Here is a 22,960-nt window from a genome sequence, read left to right as displayed (position 1 = left end):
TCTACTTCCACTTCTTCTCTCAGGTCGCTAACTCTGCCTTCTGGCCCCCTGGGGTTGGAGGAAAAAAGGAGCAGAAAAAAAGAGGAGGAGGAAGTTTTTACTTGATTTGGCAACATCATATTCTGGCCTCTTACTCTTGGGGCCAGACAGACCCAGAGAGGGACATTTTTATGGGATATTGAAAGATTCCCATCACTGGGGACATCTTACCTCTAGTCCTTGATTCATGCTAATTCTTCTCTGTTCTAGGGGGTGACTTTGGACTCATCCTATATGCTCCCTTAGGAAGCTGTCTACCTACAGTGTGTAACTACTAAGATCCATCTGCTCCCTCGGAGAGGCCCCAGGTTGACCCCAGCCAGCTCTCTCTTGCTCCTAGCCTGGACTGGCCTGGTCCATGAGGAACACTCACATCATTTACCTGTGGGGATGCAGAAGAAAATTTCCTGGTTCTCCGCCAAAACAATTTGTCAGCTTGTCCCTTTCCCTCCAAATTTCCTGAGTGGCACTCAGACCCCACTCTGACCTCCTACCCGTCCTCATGCAAGTATCTCCCATGAAGTTCTCTAAGAAGACACTTTGAAACTCTTCTCGCACACAGCTTGAGGTAAAAAGGTGAAACCCCCTCCACGCCACCTACTCCAAACACACACATCTTCAGCGCTCTGGAATTCCTTCTCACAGAATCCTCTTTCGTTGCCATAATCAAACCCCTTTTAATCACTTGGACCTGGCTGAAGGCTTCAAGAATTGTGGAAGTTGTTTGCTACTATATTCTTTGTAAACTCTGTATTTGAATCTGGAATCTCACTTCAGTGGGGAGCATCTGTTCTATCTGGGGGCCTTGGGTAAAACTTCAACATCCTGTCATCTCATTTCCAGTACAGTACAAAGCTCCCTCTCTCCTATTTTTCTTTTTAAAGTAAAATATAAGCTAAAATTGGAAATATTTTTCTACAAATCAATTCCAAGAAATTTCTCTAATAACTTCGAATAAAGTTGAAAGCTTATACGTCACTGAGTCTTTTCTCTAGAGAAGAGGGGTTACTTGTTTCCAAAGCATCTTGGTCAATCCTTAGGCTCTAGATTTTGGGAACCTCTTTCTTATGTTGACTCAAACATTGCTTCCCATGGCTTTACCCCAGTGATTCTGCTAACATGGATTACATCTACTTGTACTTCTAAGCAGCCATTCCTTCATACATTCCCAGTTTCTTCCACCCTCCTTGAACATCTTTACTATCCTGTTGCTATCTGTTATTTTTCAAACCAAAGAGAAATAATATCTATGTCATTCATTCCCTCAAGTTCTCCACATCCTTCTTCCTCCAGTTTGTTGGGCAAGGCTAATGCAGGTATAATATCTTGATCTTCTTAAGTAGATGTGTGTACATAAACACAAGGCCACGTGCTGAGTGAAGACATCATTCAAAATGACTGAGGGACCATCTGATCTGGCAGATGGTATAGTTAATACTGCATATGGAACATTCAGTCTGTGTGCATTTAGAGCATTCTGTTCTTTAATTATTCAACCCACAAGAGCACACGCCAATCTTTAGCTGGCCCAATATAACGCATGCAAGACTCCCAATGAACTCAGGAGTCATCTGGTGTTATATAGTCACACAAAAGGGCTTAACACTAAGGAGGCATTTTTCTACCTCTGCCTTTAAAAATAGCCAACATTAATAGATTGCTTATTGTGTGCCAGGCAGTGGGGGCTCATTTCTTTATGTGGAGTGTTTCATGTAATCGTCACAATCCCATGAAGCAGAGGCACTATTATCATCCCTATTTTTCCAGAGGATAGTGAGATTTGAAGAAGGTAAGTAATTTCCCCAAGGGTAGAAAGCTAGTAAGTGTTGGGGTGGAAAATTGAACCCAGGCAGGCAGTCTTACACCAGAGTTCCTAAATCTAATCGGACAATACTTGCAACTATATTGTTTTGAGAGAATATCTTTTTTTTTTTTTTGAGACAGTCTCACGCTTGTCGCCCAGGCTGAAGTACAGTGGGGCAATCTTGGCTCACTGCAACCTCTGCCTCGCGGGTTCAAGTGATTCTCCTGCCTCAGCCTCCTGAGTAGCTGGGATTGCAGGTGCCCACCACTACGGTTGGCTAATTTTTGTACTTTTAGTAGAGATGGGGTTTTGCCATGTTGGCCAGGCTGGACTTGAACTCCTGACTTCAGGTGATCTGCCTGCCTCGACCTCCTAAAGTGCTGGGATTACAAGTGTGAGCCACTGCACCCAGCCTGAAAACATCTTTTAAAAAAAAAAAAAAAAAAAGATTCAAAACCGTACAAACTAAATGGAGTAAGATCTTAGAAATTTTGGAAAAGGTCATTTAAATTTTGATTAAATTTGGATTAATGAATACTGGCATCTTGGCATTTGTCACAAGAACAAGCAGGTGACCAGGCCGTAGGGAATACAGTGCATCGCATTTAGATGCACTTCTGCTGTATCAGGTGAGATATCTGGGGCTCTGCATGCAGGAGAAAAGCTCAGAGGAGCTGAGGGCCTTTCTCGGCTTAACATAAACCATCTTCTCATGTCAATTAAATGTTGGTTTATCCATACAGCTTGTTAATAAAACAGCTTAGTTAGCTTCCTTGTTAAACTGTCTAGTAACCAATTTAACTGGCAGAGAACACTTGACATGTAAAAAGAAAGTGTAATCTGAGGTTTACTGAGCACAAATTAGTGAATTTTAAAGCAATGTAAACAGTCCTAGAAGCCAAAGAAGATAAATCTGATGTATGTGTCATGAGTCAAAATTTAAACTATTTTATACCATAAACCTTGAAAGCGATACAATTCTCTTGGCTGAAACCCTGCTTACACAAGCATTGTAGGGAAAGGGGCTTCAACTGATAAATATGATTTCAATTCCTTTGACTCTTTTCTCTCTTAAACACATGATCAGTAAATGTTCATCACAAACATATACTTTATCATACACAGATTCTGGGATGTCCAAGAAAAGCGAAGAGGAATAAAAAGTATTTCTTTTGCCTTTTTAATCATGGATTAGAATTTCTGAAAAGCAGAGGTCCTAAGAAGGGATACACAAATAGAAGAAACCACAGGTATTCTCCATTTTTTCCATTTGCTCAAGTTGAAATTTTGGGAATCAGTGTTGACTGCTCTCCATCTCACACTCCACACCTGATCTGTCAGCACTGACTTCAAAATACATCCACTATCTGACCAAGTCTTATCAACCTCCACTGGTAGCATCCTGGACTAAGCTACCAAAAATTCTCACCCGGATTATTGCTACTGTCTCCTAATTGATTTCCCTAGTTTCATCCTTGCTTCCTTTAGTTTATTCTTAATATGCTAGCCAAAACTACCCAGTTAAAACTCAAGTCAGGTTATGTTATTCAGTCCACTGGTTAAAAACTTCCCATGGCTTTTCATTTCAAAAAGGAAAAACCAAAGTCCTTTCATTGACCTACAAGACCCCAAAAAATCTGCCAACTAGCTCCTTGTATTATCTGACTTCATCTTCTTCATGTTCTCTTCCTCTCCCTTTCCTCCAGCCACACTGGCCTTGAAACTTGAACACACCAGGCACACTCATGCCTCAGGATTTTTGTACTTGCCAATTCTCTGGATTTTTGTACTTGCTCACCCCAGGTACCAGCATGACTCCTATCTTGTTTTCTTCAGGACTTACTCAAATATTACGTGATCACTCAGCTTGGCAATTCCCTCCCTCTCTCAAAATTCCTTACCTTTCTCCCCTGCTTTAATCCTTCCCTTAGACTTACACTCATCTAACGTAATAAATATTCTACTTAATCATTTTGTTTATTTTTCTCTCTCCACTAGAAATTAAGGTCCATCTAAGGGTAAAGGTTTTTGTTTCCTTAAGGCTTCCCTAGAACAGTACTTGGCACCAGAATAGTAGGTGCTTAGTAAGTATTTGCTGAATGAATGAATGATAATTTCTACATCAGGCTGATATAAACTGAAAATGTGGTTATCTTCACCAGAATTTTAGGTCAGTTCACAAGATGTAGCACCTCTCACACAACAGTTACACGTGACAAGGGACACAAACAGAATTATCCCCACCACCTTCAATATATGCAAACCAATATGCACCCCAAGTCATGTTCAACAAGACAGTAGGATTAGCCAATATTTATGAACAAATCAATTTTTCTAAATAAGTGGAAGATTTTTAACGTTCAAATAAATTATTTGCATTCAGGTCAGTGGAAGTTTAAGAGTTTCAAACGGCTTGGATTTCACAATTGAGAAAAGTCTTAGAAAATTATGCATGAACCCTAAAGAGAACCTGAAATACATTTGCAAGATTAAATAAATAAGACCTAAGAAGAAAAAGATAAAGGAGACTGGAATTAGTTAGGGCTGAAGAAGAGCAAGGTGAAAGTTGATTTACCGTTTATCATGAGACTGCAAGTACGTGTTATGAAATGGCAGCCTCTACTAACTAATCTCTTAGAGTCACTCCCAGCTCTAATGAGCCCTCAGTGACAATTTTCTTGACAATAGAAACAGTTCAACACTGGAAAAAATTTCTGCATAGAGATATAGAATCCCTTTACCTAAAGGTCTTTAAATACAAAACAAACACTCCCTTGAGGTGATTTAGATACAATCAAGCTTGAAGTTAGAGGATAAAAACACTTTGAAGGTCATTTTGTTCTAGTCTCAATAAAATAGTCTTTTCCTCATTCCTTAACACTTGCCTTCTTAAAGAGGATTTTAAGTTTACTTCCACCAACTGGAGTTTTTGGAAATTCTGTTGTAGGATTCTCTTATCTAGAAAACGGAAGAGAGTTTCTATTTCTTTCAGCAGAAGTACACAGTATCATTCTGTCTGACAAGAACGGCAGATAATCAAGACTAATAAACCATATTTTTGAATAGAAAAGTGGCCCAGTAATCACATGTTGTTTAAATAGTTTCATGGGCTGGGCGCAGTGGCTTACGCCTGTAATCCCAGCACTTTGGGAAGCCGAGTGGGTGGATCATCTGAGGTAAGGAGTTCATGATCAGCCTGGCCAACACGGTGAAACCCCATCTCTGCTAAAAATACAAAATTAGTCGGGCATGGTGGCTCATCCCTGTAATCCCAGCTGCTTGGGAAGCTAAAGCAAGAGAATCGCTGGAACTCGGGAGGCAGAGGTTGCAGTGAGCTGAGATTGTGCCATTGCACTCCAGCCTGGGCAACAAGAGTGAAACTTCATGTAAAAAATAATAATAAAATAAATAGTTTCCTGAATGGAAACTATTCCATTGGACACACTCTGACATCAAAATAAGAGATAGGGTCTTGTATGTAGCATATCATCTTGGTTCTGTTACTCACCAGTCATCTTAGATTAAGTTTTAGATTAAATTTTATCTTCCAAAACCGTAGACTTTTAAATAAAAAGTTTTACTTCCTGCTTCAAGGAAATCTCTTTGTGAGAAAGCGTAAGGCTTGTAAATGACAATGGAGGCCACCATCTTATATTGGAGAGAATGGAAACTTGGATGTCACATTGACCTGAAAGTTCTGCCTTTGTCTTTTGTTATCCATGCGATTCAACTTCTCCCAGCCTTACTTTCCTTAATTGTAAGATGGGAGTATTGCTGGCTACAGTTTCAAGATTATGGGCAGAGTAAAGATTGTGTTTATAAATGGAATGCCACTTAGCCCAACAAATGGTGATTATTTTTGTTATTGTGGGAAGAGACTGTGTGGCCCTAAAGGTGTCAGAGACCTGGCAGGACCTTTTGTTCAAGAGGCAACTGCATAAGCAGGCTGCTGACCCAGGATAAAAATAGGAGGGAGACTTGCCTTTGAAGTGGCATTAGCAGTGCACGCCTCCGAGGCTGCTGTGCCAACCCCGGCTGCCCTCCTGTCATCAGAACGCAGGCAGCTGGGCTGGCCAGAAACATTGCCACTGACCTCATCTCCCTGCTAGGTCTAAGGGGGCCAAAATATACACTTCTTGATTTTTTTTAAACCTTCTGTCACAAAAGAATAAAAATAATGATACTCAGTTTAAGGTCGAGAAGACCAACATGAGGGAGGAATGTGTGCATATACTTTTGTTGTCTCTTTCATCTTTGAAGCAATGATAATAATAACTAAAATGTATAAAACTTTTACTATGTACTAGCTACAGTTCTAAACACTGTATTTGTTACCGCAATTAATCCTCTCAACAACCTTATGGCCTCCATTTTGCAAATAAGGAAAGTGAGGCATGTGAATTAGGTAATTTACCCTAATATGACCCTAAATTAGGTAATTTTCCCTATACAACACATACTGGCTTGTATAGGGAAGTTGGAGAAGTAAAGCTATAGGTAATAAAATTTTATTTAAATAATGTATGTTAAGGCATTAACTCTGTTAACAGAAAAAACTACTATACCAGCAATTTTTACCCTCTTACCTTTCTTTATTCTCAAAAAAGAAGTATGTCAATCTACAAGTTAGAGCCTGTGAAAATACTTGTATTAATACAGACTGTGTTCTATTTAAGTAGCTGGGATTGCTGTTTTAATTTTTTATAATTCTTGAGGAACAGGCTTACTTAAGTTTATTTTCATAAAAGTCTAGTTTAATTGGTTCAAACATAAAAAATAAATGTTAAACACATTTCAAAATATTTTCTGAAGTTCTCTGTTTCCTCAAAAGATTTAAAGAGTAAACGTCATTCATTTAGATTCCCACGGTAGAAAAAGTGAATAAGATATATATAAAAAGTTCAGATTTCGTCAGTTTCTATGGAGAAAAAAGTAATTTTCACAATAAACAAAGAATGTTGATCTTGTTTAAAATAAATAATCTTTTGACCTTGTGGGAGTTTTTTGGGTTTTTGTTTTTTTGAGACAGGGTCTTGCTCTATCACCCCGGCTAGAGAGCAGTGGTGCTATCATAGCTCATTGCAGCCTTAACCTCCCAGGCTCAAGACATCCTCTCACTTCAGCCTCTCAAATTGCTCCAGTGAGCCACTGCACCCAGCATGTGGGAAGTTTTTGTAGAGAAAAATGTTGGTACCTGGCACATGGTAAGCACTTAATTTATTATGAGAGTCATGATTATCAGTATAGAAAACTACCATGTTTTATATTGTATTCAGTTATAATTATGTGACTGCTATTTGAAGTGGAGCTAATAGCCCTTAAGCAAAATTATTTCCCAATTAAAATGCCTTTTGCTTTTTTAGAGAAAAATCTTATCAGTTACGATGTTAAAAACAAGGATTCTTAAGAAACGTGTGCATACCATGTAACAACCTTGATTTGGCCTTTGCACAATAACATTCCCAAAACTTCCCACTGATGTGTTTAGAAGCATCCTCTGTCACAACTTCTAATTACGTTAAAAATCTCTGACAATTCAAAGCGAGTTAATGGCAATGACGAAGACAAATCAGCAACTATACAGTGTGTGACAACATAATTTCACAAAGACGTGGAGAATGCAAGATGAGGAAAATGACTGACTTGGCCTTTGTAACTGCTTTTCTGTCCACTATGTTTCTAAGCTTATTAAATGGAACCTTTGATTAATATCCTGGGCCTTGGGGAAATTGTTTAACCTACTGTTCTTTGAGAAATGTAAGATTTACTCCCTATCATATTTACGTTTTGCTGGTCAAAAACATGACCCCAGAGTGAGGTTTAAAATTAGGAATCATAATCACTTGAACCTGGGAGGTGGAGGTTGCAGTGAGCTGAGATCACGCCACTGCACTCCAGCCTGGGTGACGGAGTGATACTCCATCTCAAAAATAAAAGAAAACAAAAATAAAATTAGGAATCATAAATCCAGCTCTTCATCAGGAAAGGCATCTACAGCTTGTTTTCTTAAGCACAGAATAGAAAAAAATTATGCTCAATTCCCTTAGCACATCTCTGGTCCAAGTGATAAGTTTTATTTAATGATATCTTTCCTGTTTGAGGGAATTTACACAATAATTTCATGTATGTCATTTCATTTTAGAGACATGGAGATGCCATAAACTATGTGGGATTTTCAAATGTATGATTGTTTTGCTGGAGGAGAAACATGGGTTAAAGCGAAGTATACAATGACGGTCACGATCATGTGCTTTTCAAATACAAATGGGAAACTTAAGAAACATCTTTTATCAGAAGTATCCCAGTTACATTTCTTCCGAATAAGCAGCATTTACTTCCAGTGAAAACACTAATTCCAGATATAGCTGTAGTCTGTCATTAATCGCTGAAAGGATGTCTCGGGAGGTATTGGAATGCGTGTCTACCTATCAAACATTTGAAATTAGAGACCAAATACTTAATTTTGCCCATGGCTTTAGCTGCGATTACAGCTGGTTTTATGAGCATAGCTTTTTTTTTTTTTTTTGAGACGGAGTCTGGCTCTGTCACCCAGGCTGGACTGCAGTAGTACGATGTGGGCTCACTGCAACCTCTGCTCCCCAGATTCAAGTGATTCTCCTGCCTCACCCTCCTGGGTAGCTGGGATTACAGGCATGTGCCACCACGCCCGGCTAATTTTTGTGTTTTTAATAGAGGTGGGGTTTCACCATGTTGACCAGGCTGGTCTTAAACTCCTGACCTCAAGTGATCCACCCACCTCAGCTTCCCAAAGTGCTGGGATTACAGGCATGAGCCACCACGCCTGGCCGGCACAGCTTTCTTAATGCATTCATGAAGCTGCAATGTATAATTGTCTAGAGATAACATTGCATGTTAATACTACAGCAAATTTTGCCATGTAGACCACACATTTATTAAAAGGATCTCCTTCTTTAGTATTCTCCTGACTTCTCCCCATCCCAAAGTTTGCCTTCATTTTGATTTGATGTTAGGTATTTATTGACTGTTACAATTGTTAAACAATTTTTTTCACTTTTAGTATTAATTCATGAAAATGCATTGATGAATTTACAAAAATATTATGAATTAGCTAAAATACTACATCAGACCTCTTAACTGCTATGGATATATAATCATAGCCTAAGATAAAAAGTAGCTTCTGGAGAGACTAAAATGGATAGGCCCTCATCAATACACATTTTAGAGAAAGAGAGGAAAAGAGAGATCCTTTAGTAGTATGTATGTCTAAATTCTTAAGCAATTATCCAAAACAAAAACAAAAAACAAAACAAAAAGAAAACATGGCAGTAAGCCGAGATGGTGCCACTGCACTCTAGCCTGGGCGGCAGAGCGAGTCTCTGTCTAAAAACAAAAACAAAAAAAAAAAAAAAAAAGAAAAAAAAATCAACCAAACAAACAAACAAAATACAATGAACAGATCAGTCATTCATTGACCACATGGCATCAAACCTGTGCAGTGACCTAGGCTCCAGCATTAACCCATCATTTATAATATCCAGCTCTCCCATTAGTCTCTTCTCCTCCCACTGGTAAATGTACAAACATGTATTTCACATCACAGAACTTCCAACACGTCACCATCTTTTTTGTTTTAGAAATAAACTTTAGTGCCTCAAAGTTTTGAAAACAATGTGCTTGTTAGCATCAAAGCTGTCACCACGTGGGCCTGCCTGTTTCTTTGTTCTGTACACTCTTGTAACATGTAAGCAGCCTCTGACTGATTTTGCATTTTGTTGACATACTACTCTATTTGCCAAGATTAATGTTAAAGTTAAACAGAAATATTGGGCTCTTTCCCTATGATGCATAAAGTGCATGAACTTCCTTTTTCTTTTGAAAATTTTGTAATTGTATTTATTTTCATTTTAGAAAGCTAATAAGCATTCAAAGTGCTTCAAAATTTTCCGTTAGCCTAGATCCCAAAATAAGAATGTTTAGATTACTGCCAGATAGATTTAAGCTAGTTATTAGTAAGAATATTTTGGATTTGGAGATAACAGAGTCTAGGGCCCAACAGCCAAGGGAAGTCATACAATCTTTTCCCCAGAGATAAGAAAAAATAGCCAAGGAAATTCAATCTCTTTTCTAGATAATAACATTGTATCATTCTATTCTATTCCTAGAAATATTTATACTCATTCTTGATTAGAGGCAGGGGGTCAATTAAAAATCACGTCTCAAGGCCCCCTTTGGTCTTTTGTCTTTTTTAAAAAAGAATATTCAAAGCAAATTTTAATGCAACGAGCTTTAGAATGGCTGCCGTGAAGCACTGAGAGGGAAGGAGAGTTTGCTGCCATCTCCTGGACGTTTGAAATAAAATCGGCAAGATGAGTGCTTCAGCGCCTGTTCCTTTTAGACAGGGCACTAAGACTGTGGAAGCAGGTGCAGTTTACAAGTCTGTCTGTCCCTGACTGGATAAACAGGAAGACTATTTATGGGTTTTAAAGAATAAAGTTGACTTAAGTGGTTTGCATGTTAGAAAAGTGTTATTCAAAGTGTAGTTCACAGCCCATTAGCATCAGAATCACCTGGGTTGCATGTTACAAGAACAAATTCCTAGGTCCCACCCAAACCTAGTAAATCAGAATCTCTAAGGTGGGGCTATCTCTAAGGTGGGGAAATCTTAATTTTACACTGGGAACAAAAAGTGGAAAGCTATATGTTACACTATGAAGGGAATAGTTTGCTCATACTAAAGTGCAGTATATAAAGGAAATCATATTAGTTCATTCAATGTAAAATTAAAATTAAAAGTTCTAAGTAATATATTTAGTGTTGCTCTTTATTTCAGTAATACCACCCACAATGAGTTGTGACATTTCAGTGAGTATTTCATAATGCAGAATTCAAAATCTAGCCCATATTGGACTTACATGAAGAATTATGATCTGCACCATTTGATAAACAGTAATAAGTAATCCAACCACAATCAACAGACTCTGAGTGTGAATTAAAACAAAAACAAAACTCCAAACCAAAGATCTAATTGTGGAAGGATTGGAATGAAACCTTAAATTAGTACTTTATATTAGTTCAACCAATTCCTTAGAGATTCTTAGCTCTAGAAAGTGGTTTTGTGAACATTTCTTTATCAGTGTTAGATATGCTAGGTGAAAAAAGAACAAAAGGGTTTTTAGTGCAGTAAGAGACCTAGTTTTGCTTTATTTTTAAATGTAATTAAATGGCACAAAAGGAAAGCAAAACTAAATCAATTCAATTGTATTTGAAACAAAAGCTATTCTGGATTCAGATAAAATTTTCAGAATCTCAGCTTGCTTTGATTTTTTATCTTCAAGATGAGTCTTGACTTCTGCTTCTGACTCAGAAGGATTCTAGAAGTACCAGAAAACCCACAAAAATTCCCTGGGTTTGAAAGGCAGCTGGAATATTAAGTTCCTCCCTATGTCAGTGGCTCAGCTTCTTAGAATTGTTTTTCATCACTTGTCCTGAGCTGGGAGTTTGCTGTGTTCAGGCCGAGGTTTCACTCTTTCTGTTTTTGGAAAGTTATCATGCCTCTCAGGCAAGGGGATCAATTACTCTAAAAAGGCCAGGTTGCTGACCCTTTGTCCTAGGACAGTGTGGAAAGGAGGGATAAGGACAGCTGTGAGCTGCGCCCTCCTAGGTCAGCCCAACTGTTGCAGGTCTGAAGTGGGGTAGTCTGAGGGATAGGGTTGCCAACTGCTCCACTTTCAGTCTAATAGGCCTATTGAAGCTTCAACTATGCTACCAGGTTACTCAGGATACCAACTATCCTGTTCAGAGAGTATGTTTGGTTTACAAACATTTCCCCCAGAAGAGCTCTCTTCATATGACTAAGTCCACTATGTTCATTCTATTTAACATTGGTACTTTGAACTGAAAGCAGTGTCTTTATAGTAGAGGCTCAAAGCTGATGTTAAGTTGATTTTATAAAAATATTGAACCAGTCTTTTTGAATCTGGTCTCATCTTTGTATACCACGAAAAGAATGCTAGCACAATAGACGAACACAAAGCAGGAAAAAATGGACAAGCAGGCTGAATACAGAGGAATGTAAACATATAAACTTCAGTAAGAAGAAAAAAGAGAAGAAACAAAGATCTCTCAACGACTCCTGGGAATAGATTTCTTGTGTCAATGTGAGATTTATAGTGACACTCCTTCTACTTTTCCTATTTTAGTTGTGGGTCTCATACTGGGATTCATATTAACAGAGAACACAAAAGAACTTGTTTAATTGTGTTTTCCTCATTGGAAGTTTTTAAAATAGTAGCTATTGTTTATTGAGTGCCCCTTAGAAGAATAATAATAGCTAACACGTGTTGAATACTTTCTCTGTGCCAGGCAGTGTTTTATATACATAATGCATATTGTTTCATTTAATCTTCGTAACAACTTGTGAGGTACACCTATTATTGTCTTCATTTCACAGCTGAGGTACTGAAGCACAGGGCGACTGAATCCTCTGTCTAAAGTCTCCCAACCAGCAGGAGGCAGGCCTGGGGCTCAGAGGCAGGCAGTGCAGCCCTAGAGCCCACACTCTTAATCACTACAAATGTACTTCTTGTGGGCTCAAGGTTTACACACCTTATCTCATCTAATAGTATGTGAAGTTCATTGAAGACATGATTACCTTTTGCTTTTCCTAAATTAAAAAAAAGTCTTGTCTTCTTTTTAATTTAAAAATTGGAAAGACCCTTATTCTCTGCATTATTGTTACTGAAATTTGAGGGTTTCTCTCATCACTATTCTGTTCTTCCTTTATTTGCCAGATATAAATTACCATAACTCTGGTAGTATGTGATGCTGGTTGGCTGGAAGCAGTAGGTTTTTGAGGCATTTGGTCTAGTGCATTGTGGGAATTTGTTCAATGGAAACCAGCAAAATGTTGAGCTTCCCTTCGCCATTATTGAGTTATAATAAGCAAATAGGCTGATGGAGATAAAAACTACAGCTTTTCCCCATGTACCCTGTTTAAAAATGTCTATTGCTTGGAGCTACCAAACTCTAGGATGTTTCAATATTTCTTATTTTGATTTAGAAGGTTTAGTGTAACTTTGGAGTTATCTCTGAGACATGTAAAACTCATCACTTCTGATGAGCAGTTCCTTCTACCTGTGACCTGAGTCTTCTTGCAATCAGGGGAGGTAGTATAGCGTTGTGATTAGATGATGGCCATGGAGTTTGATTGTTGGGTCCCGAGGTTTAGCCCTACCATGTTACACAAGTTCCTTAAGTTTTCTTTACCTCAATTTCCTTATCTTAAAGTGGGATGATAATAATACCTACATCATACTTTCATCATTTTGTGGTGACAAAAAAAGTGCTTAGAGTGGTACCTAGCACATCGTAAGCCCCCATAAATGTTACCTTATTAGTGGCTCTATGATTTTAAATTAAGGCAATAAAGCTCTGCAAATGTAATGAGTTTTTACAATTAACCTAGAAGCTCATATCTTCTTTTTTTGAAGTTGGTGATGGGACCGTTCAAAATCCATGTTTAGAATCTATCACACTAGTTCCTCAGGAGATGTTTTCAAAATAACAATGATATATAAAAGGAAAAAAAAAAAACTACTAGAAAAAATGTAAGGTTTAAAAGTGTCCTTGCTGGGAAGGCTTTGACAGAAATAACTGTTGAGAAATCTTCCACTGAGGAATCTTTGAGGTGGGAAGGGTTTGCTGCCTCATGCACTTGACTGTTGTCCTGACTGGGATTGGCATCATGGCACTCTAAGATTCCAGGGGTAACTCTTTTTCAGAGTGTAGTGTGAAATGCTGAAAACTTGTGACTCCCTCAGCGTTATTCTGTTTAGAATTATTCTTGTTGAAATGCCTTAAGTTATTATTGGTTTAGTAGCAAGCCATGCTAGGTGCTGATTCACTACTTAATAAGAAAGTTCCCTGAGTTACATTTAGTTAAAATGGCAGAAAGCCAAAGGGAGCACTTCCTTTTATGCAGAGTTTGATTATGCTTTATTTTTAAAAATCACATTATTCCCCATTACCAGCCAATGAACAACACCTATTCATTCTGAAATAAGAAAATGAAAGAATTTTGAGAAGTCACACAACATTGCTGTCAATTTCTTTTTTTTTTTTACTTATAAAACAGATGCTTCTTTCTCAGAGATGGGTTTTCACTTTCAACATGCATCGTAGCATCTGATTTTCTGAGCCATCTTGGGAAACGGAATCTTTCCCAATGTCATTGAATGTGGTCAAAGCCATCTGCGAAGCAGACAGTAGGCTCTTGGTGAATCAGTTTGGGAAATTCACAATTAAGCAGTCTCAGGGAGTGAAATTCTGGGGTCTGATGAGACTGTGGAAACCATGTGGTACTGTAGGGAGAGCACAGGTTTGGATGCCAGACAAATATCTAAATCTAACCCTAATCCACTGCTTTTAAGCTTAGTGATTGTTGCACAAGTTGTTCAGCTTCTCTGAGCTTAGATACCTCAACTGTAAAATGGGAATAATACTTTCTTTTTAGTGTAAGTCTGAAGAATAAATGAAATCACAGTATAATTGGTTAAGAATTCAGGCTGCAGACTGAATCCAGGGGCCATTACTTAACATTGTATGATCTTTAGCAAGTTACTCAGCCTCTTTGTGCCTCAGAATCTCATCTGTAATCTATAAAATGGGGATAATGATCATACCTAGCTCAAAAGGACTGCTGATTAAAAGCAGTAATCTGTGAAAGATACTCAGCAGAAATCAGGGCCCAAATTTTGTGCTCAGCTAATGTTAGCTATTATCGAAACTTATGTAAAATACTTAACACAGTTCCTGCATATAGTAGAAACTTAATACGTTAACTCCTATCTTTTCCTCAGGACCCATGAGATTATTTGAATGACTGCCACAGCTTCTGTCCCCACTCATGTCATCCTAACTTGAACCAAAATGCTTGATTCTGGGTTGTTGCGTGGCCTTGATTATTGCACCAAATAAAAGTATCAAAGATTCTCTGACTTCTACTGTGTATCCTGAAGAAAAGACAAATCAAAACACTATGGCTTTGGTTATTTACTTCCAAGAAGAACATTTTTCTGTTTATTCTTAGAATGTGCATTTTTTTTTCAACTCAGGGCCAAGTACAACCTTTTGATTTTTAAAACTTTTTCAACTCAGGGCCAAGTACAATCTTCTGATTTAAAAAACTTTTTTCATGAACAAACCATCAGTAGTTATTAAGAAGCCCAAGAAATAGGAGCTGTGAAAGCAGGATTCCTTCGTGTTTCCTTTGAATGTTGTTATTTTGAGTATTATCATTATCAGGTAGAGGAAGAAAGGTAGGCTGGGAAGTAGGTCCTTATGATATCTTGACTATGGATCCCAGATTTACATTTCACCTGTCATGGAGCACACATAATTTAGATAAACATGTCAAGAATGACATAAACAGAGGTAAACACAAGGAGTTTTAAATTTGGAACCAAAAAATAAAAATTAGAAAAATTATTACCTATATTAATAACAAAAAAATTACTTAAACTCTAGGACCCTGTGGAAGTCTAGCTTTCTCCCCTGTACACTTGGGGATGCACTTTATTGGCTGGCAAATCTTTGATAAAATCAGAAGTCTGAGAAATGTCTGACAGGATTTGATATTTAAAATTAAATTTCTCTTTATTCAATTGCCTCTGAGTAGTGCTGTGATTTCCAAGTGCCAGGTAGTTTGGTGTACAAATATACATACCACAGAAACATACAGTTTTTAAAAAAATTAAGAAACAGGCTGCATCTGACAACATCAAGAAAAAAGATAATTCTGATTCGAGAGCTTCTCCAGAAGATGGGGTTTCATTGGCATGACACTCATAGGATGACCTGTCATTTTTGTACTGTTTTTTCTAGAACCATAGAGGGATGACAGTAACTGGCTTCTTAGAGCAATTTTGCCTGGTGTCTGGATCCTGTGGGAATTTATTAGCCTGCTTTGTGGCCCTTGGCCCACCCTGGTAGGACATCTAGAGAAGAATTCAATTCTGCTTTTTCCCAGAATACTTGTTGACTAACTCGGCAGCACCGAAGTGTCACAGGCGTCTTTGTGTCCCCCAGAGTCCAGTGATATGTGGACCCAAGATCAGCGAGGGTCATGTTTCTGGGAATACAATGTTGGTTCTTAGAATTTATATATTTTTTCTCATGAACTTATAAAAATGTTTAAAAACAAACTCAACAACCCTGATTTTAAAAGGGAATGAGCACACGCCCCACGACTTCCCTCTAGAAGCATTTTAAGCATTAGCTTTTCAAAAAACAATCATTTCTTTTTGATGACCATGACTTCAAATGCCCTGCCTGCTGGGCCAGTGGTGACTCATCAAATAGCAACTGATTTCAATAACTCACCCTTAGAATGGGGGTGCTTGCAGGAGCCCTAGTTTATAACTGGATGAAATGATACTCAGCAAAGAGCCTTTATTTGAGAGATTAAATCTAAATGCAGACACTAACAGCCATGTGTCTTCTGCTCTTAAGAGGGTTTACTGTGAAAGAGCCACACAGAGTGTTTGACATGCCTCTCAGCAGCCGAATGACCTTCAAAGTTCTTTAACCTCATAACTGCAAATAGGAAAATGGTCTCACATACGTTAGTCCACCCCCTTTCAATGTAGATGAGGTGTTTTTTGTTTGTTTGTTTGTTTTTTGACATCTCAGATGTGACTCTTGCTGCCAGGTTAGAATTTAGGCTGTGTAATAATTCTCAGCTGTCCTACAATGCCTGCTTCTTGAAAGAAGTTGGCACTTTCTAGAATAGCTAAATAACCTGGGCTTATTTAAAGAACTATTTGTAACTCAGATTGGTTTTCCTATGGTTAAAATAAGTGCTTCTTGTGAAAATTAAATAAAACAGTTAATTCAAAGCCTTGATATACGTTACCACTAACAATCATACTAAATATATTTTGAAGTACAAAGTTTAACATGCTCTAGAATGACAACCCAAATGTGTCTTATAAAACACGTTCCTAACAAGGTATGCTTTACACTACCAATGCAGAAACTGTGTTTTTTTTTCCTCTCCAAGAAACAGGATGTGTCAAAATGATAAATGTTCTAAGATTAAAGGGGCAATGCTCAGATTCCTAATCTTACCAGTTCTGGGATTCACTCTGCCCTCCTAGAAGACTGAGGGGAATATGCTCTACTTACATGTCCATGGAACCTTCCTTCCTCCTAGAATCCCAAGCGTTATGCAGATTCACTACAGCACAACATTCCCATCAGGAAGAGAGGTTTGACACATGATTAAGGGGAAACTTGTGGAAAGAGAAATGTTTAAGTTCCTGCAGAAAGTCAGTGACTGTGATGACCTTTTTCGTTTATATTCCAGTGCCTGTATTTAAACCATGCAGTGGATTTGGGATAATATACATAAGGGACCTAACATAACATAGGAACTCAGTAAATGGTTGTCCTTCTTGAGCTGGCAATGAAAACTGACTTCGTGGATGCTCTGCCTAGAAATTTGCTAAGGACAAAGGAAGAGGCAAAGTCTTAAAAACTAAACAAAAACTGCCTCCCTACACCTCATAACCAGCGGACCAACCAATCAAGCTAATATCAACACAGCTAAGCCAACAACACTCAGATTGAAAATGTACCCCGTGGGAAGGAGGCTGACGTCTGGAGGTCTAACTCTCCCTTCTGTCATACTGACACTTGGCCCCACTTCCTTGTCATCACTTCCTTGGCCCCAACCTGAAAGGTGGCACATACAGCCCCCTGGTGGGGAGACAGGGAAAGCAAATTCCTCTTACTCCAGGGAGCTGGTTAGTCCTTCTCCCTCCCACTTCCCATCTCCTTCAGAGTGAGGTCAGACTTTGTTGTGGATATTGTTTTGGAGAACTTCCACCCTCTTCTATACAGTGGGACTGTATGGTCCAAGATGAGACCTATGCTGCCAGTGCCCAGCTGAAGTTGTAGATGCTTTTACTGCATGCCTGACATGCCTCTTACAAGGTTTTGGGGAACTCCAAATAGTCCTAGGATGACCAGAAGGCATAGTCATGTTATTTGCGTCTTTAGTTATCAACTCCAAATAGTGGCTCTGCTAAGATTGCCACCTGTCCAACAGGAAATGGAAAGAAAACACTTCTCATTCCTGCATACCACACCACTAGACAACTGGAAATACTTCTGGGTCATTACCATCCTAGGATGCTTTTAAGCCGATGATCTCAAACTGACTACCTGTGTGTTCCATGTCTTTCCTCTAATTCATGCCGTTCTTTAAGGGCTATGTTAAGAATGCAAAGCTATAAAAATGATCTTTTTTCCTGCTGCACCATGAGAAGCCTTTTTTGGTTGTTCTATTAGAAAAGAATTCAAAATGCAAGCATTCAACAGATTTCCTTTGCAGGGAACAAGTAATACAAACAACTGTGTTATATAATGAATAGATTGCTTTTTTCCTTTATCCTGTATTAATCTTAATTGGTTTCCCAAAAAGGCAAATATGAGATCAAGCTACATCCTGTGTTTGTAACCTCTAGGTAAATTTCCGCCAAAAGCAATGAAAGATTTTCCAGAGAAACAGCAGAAGAATCAGCCCCATTGTTCTGCAGCTGACTTAATTCTCCTCTTTATGTTTTAGAAATACCTAAGGATTACAGTTTTACAATGTATGGAGAAACAGATATGCTAACAGCAATGAAATTGTTGTGGGAGCCATATAGAGAAATATCAGAGAAATTAGATCAGAATAGCTCATACAAGGAAGATTTTTTTTCAATATGGACATTGAACAGATAAAGGAGACAGTAGTATTTTAATAGGATGGTGAAAAATATAGCAGATTGACAGTGACAGCAGAAAAAGAGCAGGAATACAGATATTTTCAGAGGATTAAAATGGTACTGTGTACCCTCAAACCAGGCAAGTTTTTCTGAGAGGTCTCTAAACATATCTCCTGCATAGAGTAGATGATTTTCCTTGGAGCTGTCATAAATGCTTTATAGTTCTCTACATTAATTCACGTCGAATATTTTCCATGGTTGGTCAGACTCAGACTTAAAATAGATCTGAGAAAGGTCTTCAGGTTTACTTTCAGTACCATTATTCACTTCATAGCCAGCTGGGTGACGACATGGTGTGTGGCCAATTCAAGTTTACAAGGTAACCTTGCCTGAATTATCCTGGTCCATCAAATACAAATAGTAAAGTGAAGGTGAGAGAATAGAATTGCAAAGAACGTGGGAGAAGCAGTTGTCAAAAAGCAAAACGAACACAAGAAAAAAAATCTGTGAGATCACTCAGAAATGATGCTAATAATTGTGTGCTCTCACCCTACAGTCTCCACACTCATGGGGTTCCTCATGCTTCACAATCAGCCCCTGTAGTCAGTCAGTAAACCTTCAGGTTCCAATCATGTGGTTTCTCCAGGTAAAACAATAGCCATGTATACCTTTATGTGCATCCTGCCTTTTACATGTTACTTTATTATCCTGTATACCCTACCACTTGCCTCAGCTGAGGAAAACAAGCTTATGCTTTCATGGGCAACTGGAGATGTACTCACATAGTTCCTTAAGTAACTGGGGAGGGAGGGTGGGAATCAATCTTTAAAGATAATTATCCTTCTTTCCTTATCCCATTGACTTCATTATTATTATTATTATTATTATTATTATTATTGTTGTTATTGAGACAGGGTCTCACTATGTTGCTCAGGCTGGTCTCCAATTCCGGGCCTCAAGCAGTCCTCCTACCTCAGCCTCCCAAAGTGCTAGGATTCCAGGCACGAACCACCATACCCAGCCCCATTTACTTTAAATAAGTTTTCTGAAATGAGTTTATATATGTAGAAACATCTGGCAAAGAACCTAATACATAATAAGTGCTCAGTAATTATTAAGACCCTCTTTCTTACCCACTTCTTACTAAACTATATACATTCCAACAATCCTCCGAGTACCTTCTCTGTGATATCAAACAGGTGGCTGAAATTGACAGACCAGAGCTGCTCCCTGTCCTTGAGAGATTTCTTATTCCTTTAACACTAGTAATACAGATAAGCACTACCTAAAAGGGAAATCTCAGTCAGTATAGGTTATACCTTCACTACATTTGAAACTTTCACCGTAGGAGCACAGCTGTTATGTTACATAAAGGCTGATTCCTGATGTTTGATATCACTGATCACTGTCTTTCTTGTGGCTACAGCACAAATCCTAAGTATCCTGCCTACTTAATATAACGGTACACATCTATTTTGGGGTGCTCCTGGCTTTTTTAAGTGTGCAAAGAAGATAAATACATTTTAGGTCAATCTGAGTTGGATTTTTGACTCATTAAAAATATTATACTCCTTGGACCCAGATTAGGAGGTGACATATCTGAAATTAAGTAAGTTGAGGACTTTGCTAGGCATTCTCAGGGACTCAAGAAACACTGCAAACAATTCATGTCAAGCAAAGTGGACACTTAGCTTCAGCTACAAGATTACTCTTCCACAACAGATGGTTTCCACACCTGAATTGTGACACCACTTTTCTTGGCCGAGAACTTTGGCCTTGGTGCCACAAAATAAGATGATGAGGCTGATTCTTGCTTTGGCGAGGTGGGAATGCCCACAGGCACTGGGGATGCACTGACTGGTGAGGAGGCCTCTGCAAAGAAGGAAGGAGGAGAGGTATAGGCTGGTACCGAGTACACTGACGAAGCCTGCACATTCGTAGGTGAGGCAGCATTCACTGGCCGGGGAGGAAGAGCTTGCTTCATGGCCAGGGCTGAATTGACCTTGACTGATGACTTCTGGGGGAGGCCATCCTTTGCATCTGGAGGTTGGAAAGTAAACAAGGATGCATTGAGCTGATATGGTTGGTGCTTCATGACATCTAATGCATTGAGGGGTTTCTTCCCCTTTTTCTTGCCCGTTTTGGAGGGCTGTGCGGCCGATGGCTGAGACTTGAGAGCAGCCAGTGGGTAAGACGGCGAGTGGATAGGATTATAGGCCACAGGAGGAGGTGCTCGGACATTGGAGGAGTACTTCCAACTGGCGGGGAGAGATGGAGTGGGAGACTGAGCTCGAGCAGCGTGGGCCTGCACCGTGTCTGAATCGACCACATACTTCTCCATTCTCGACTGCCTTTTAGCAAAGAGCTGAGCTCCTCTGCCACTCATTCCTGGAAGCTCATTGGATGGTCCCACTGCACCAGGCTGAGCAGCATTGACTGTTGGTGTGGAAACTGTTGGTTTGGGTGTGTAATTCTGACTGGCTACTGCTGCTTGTGGTCCTTTGAAGGGACCAGCCACATTCAAAGCACTTGCAGGCCGGGCAGGAGGGTAAGAAGGCTGGGCTATTTTGATGGAGGAGACAACAGTGCCCTTTGACGGGTTGGATGTGGGGAAGGCAGGAGGTTGGGTGGGAGCCACTCCTGGAGACCAGACTGGGGAAACTGGAGTTACTGGTTGGGAGGATGAGGACTTGACTGCAGGTTTTGGAGCAACAGGAGGAGGGGTCTTTTGTTTGGCAGAGGAGCTTTGCATGAAATTACAAGCCTCTGCCCCCAAGCTGAGGTAGTCTTCTTCCGGTCCGGAATCACCTCCAGCTCCAGTGCCCCGTTTGCCTTCTGAATTTTGAAGGAGTGACAAGAGTTCAGGATTTGGGCTTACTTTGGGCTCTTTAAAAGTAAACATGGGTTTTGTCGTGCTTCTCCTTTTGGCCTCCTGTAATATTCCTGTTCTTTTTGCTGGCACTGAGATCCTCTCATCTCGGGAAGCTATTCGCTCAGATGAATCGTAAAAGGCTGGCTGGGACCACGGGGCAGCCTGGGGCCATGGAGGGGGCTGTGCTGGGCCAGCAATCGGACTTGATACCCCTCTGGAGAAAGCGTCAGGGGGAGGAGTGACTGCAGAGTAAGGTGGAGGTGCAGGAAAGTCAGCAATGGGACTCGTCATGTTTCGGGTTGGCGAGAAGGGGGTAGCTGGCTGATTCACAGATCCTGGGAAGGGTTTGGCCGTTCTATTCACGGGGACCATCCTCTGGATGTTTGCTGTCTCAGATGCCCCACTGAAGCCATTCTGTTGGGGAACATGGCCAAGACCATGACTCACCTCGATGTAGCTTTTGCTCACAGAGCTCTGCGTTCTCACCGACTCTTCCTCCTTTCTTTGGTAAGAAGTCATGGTTCTCAGGCCATCGGTCTGGGCAGCATCTTGTTCTCTGCTTGGCGTTCCACCTACCTTGTCCTCTTCTTTTTGGGCTGTGATCTGATCCATTCTCTCCCTCCTCTTGGCAAACATGAGGGCTCCCTTGCCTGTGGTGTCTGGTAACATCTCCATCTTGTCCCCTCTGTTCAGTTTCTTTTCAATGTCCACCAGTCTAGAATCCCAGTCAAAGTTCACAACTTGTGTGTTGTCGTCAACGTCAGACAATAACTCTTCATCCACCTCTGATTCGCTTGCACCAAGAAATGCCACTTCACATGTATCCTCCTTGCCACCTTCTTCCTCCTCGTCCACCTCTCGCTCAAGCTCGCCAGTACCGTAGCTAACTAGGGTGTATTTCCTCGCCCTCCGACGTCGCTTCTTAAACATCAACACCCCCTTGGAGTTGGGGTTGGGAGCATCCGTTAGAAGAAGGGCAATGCTTTTGCATTTAGATTTTGCTTCCTTCACTTGTTTTTCTGACAGGCTTTCACTCCTCCTGAGCCCTAGGGAAAGTAAAAAAAAAAAAAAATTATATTGAGCTGATGAGTTCAAGGAAGACACCACAGCAACTCAGAAATGAACTCTCCTGGGCGAAAATAAATATGTAAAAAATTGCCATTGAGAACTGAATTTTGAAGGAATCCGACACGTTTCTTTTTCTTATTTCTCTTAACATGTTTCCTTCTACAATAACATACTGTTCTATTTGTTTACATAAAAACATTTTATATATGCTGATTAGAATATATGTTTCATACATTTGTTTCTCTAGAGATCTTTCCACTTTAATAATAAAAACTGGCTAGTAAATATCAATTAATAGGATAAAATTAGAATGAAGTAGGACATAATTTAAAGACATAATATTTTCTGAAAAACAAGATGAGACATATCTCATACTTCCATATTTTCAAATAAAGTGTCAATATAAAACTGTTTCCAGGAATCTTA

The 22,960-nt window shown here is 39.5% G+C and overlaps 1 protein-coding gene across 3 annotated transcripts in view; it reads right to left on the bottom strand.

The window, feature by feature from the left end:
- SYNPO2 (synaptopodin 2) overlaps positions 1-22,960 on the bottom strand; it is a 173,116-nt gene that overhangs the window by 8,651 nt on the left and 141,505 nt on the right. Inside the window, exons 4-5 of one of the 3 annotated variants that reach the window (XM_032146460.2) lie at positions 20,330-22,512; positions 14,879-15,201 (exon numbers count right to left, since the gene is read on the bottom strand). The exons of 1 other annotated variant lie outside the window; for it this stretch is intronic. In XM_032146460.2, coding sequence (XP_032002351.1) covers positions 15,124-15,201; positions 20,330-22,512 — 2,261 coding nt within the window. In that variant the 3' untranslated portion in view covers positions 14,879-15,123. Of the gene's footprint in view, positions 1-14,878; positions 15,202-20,329; positions 22,513-22,960 lie in introns of those variants that run through there. One more of the 3 variants, XM_032146446.2, reaches the window with a different exon arrangement.

This window comes from Hylobates moloch, unplaced genomic scaffold, assembly GCF_009828535.3.
Source record: "Hylobates moloch isolate HMO894 unplaced genomic scaffold, HMol_V3 SCAFFOLD_3, whole genome shotgun sequence".
Lineage (NCBI taxonomy): Eukaryota > Metazoa > Chordata > Mammalia > Primates > Hylobatidae > Hylobates > Hylobates moloch.
The sequence above is the reverse complement of the archived record's forward strand: the minus strand, read 5'-3'. Positions and strand labels throughout refer to the sequence as shown.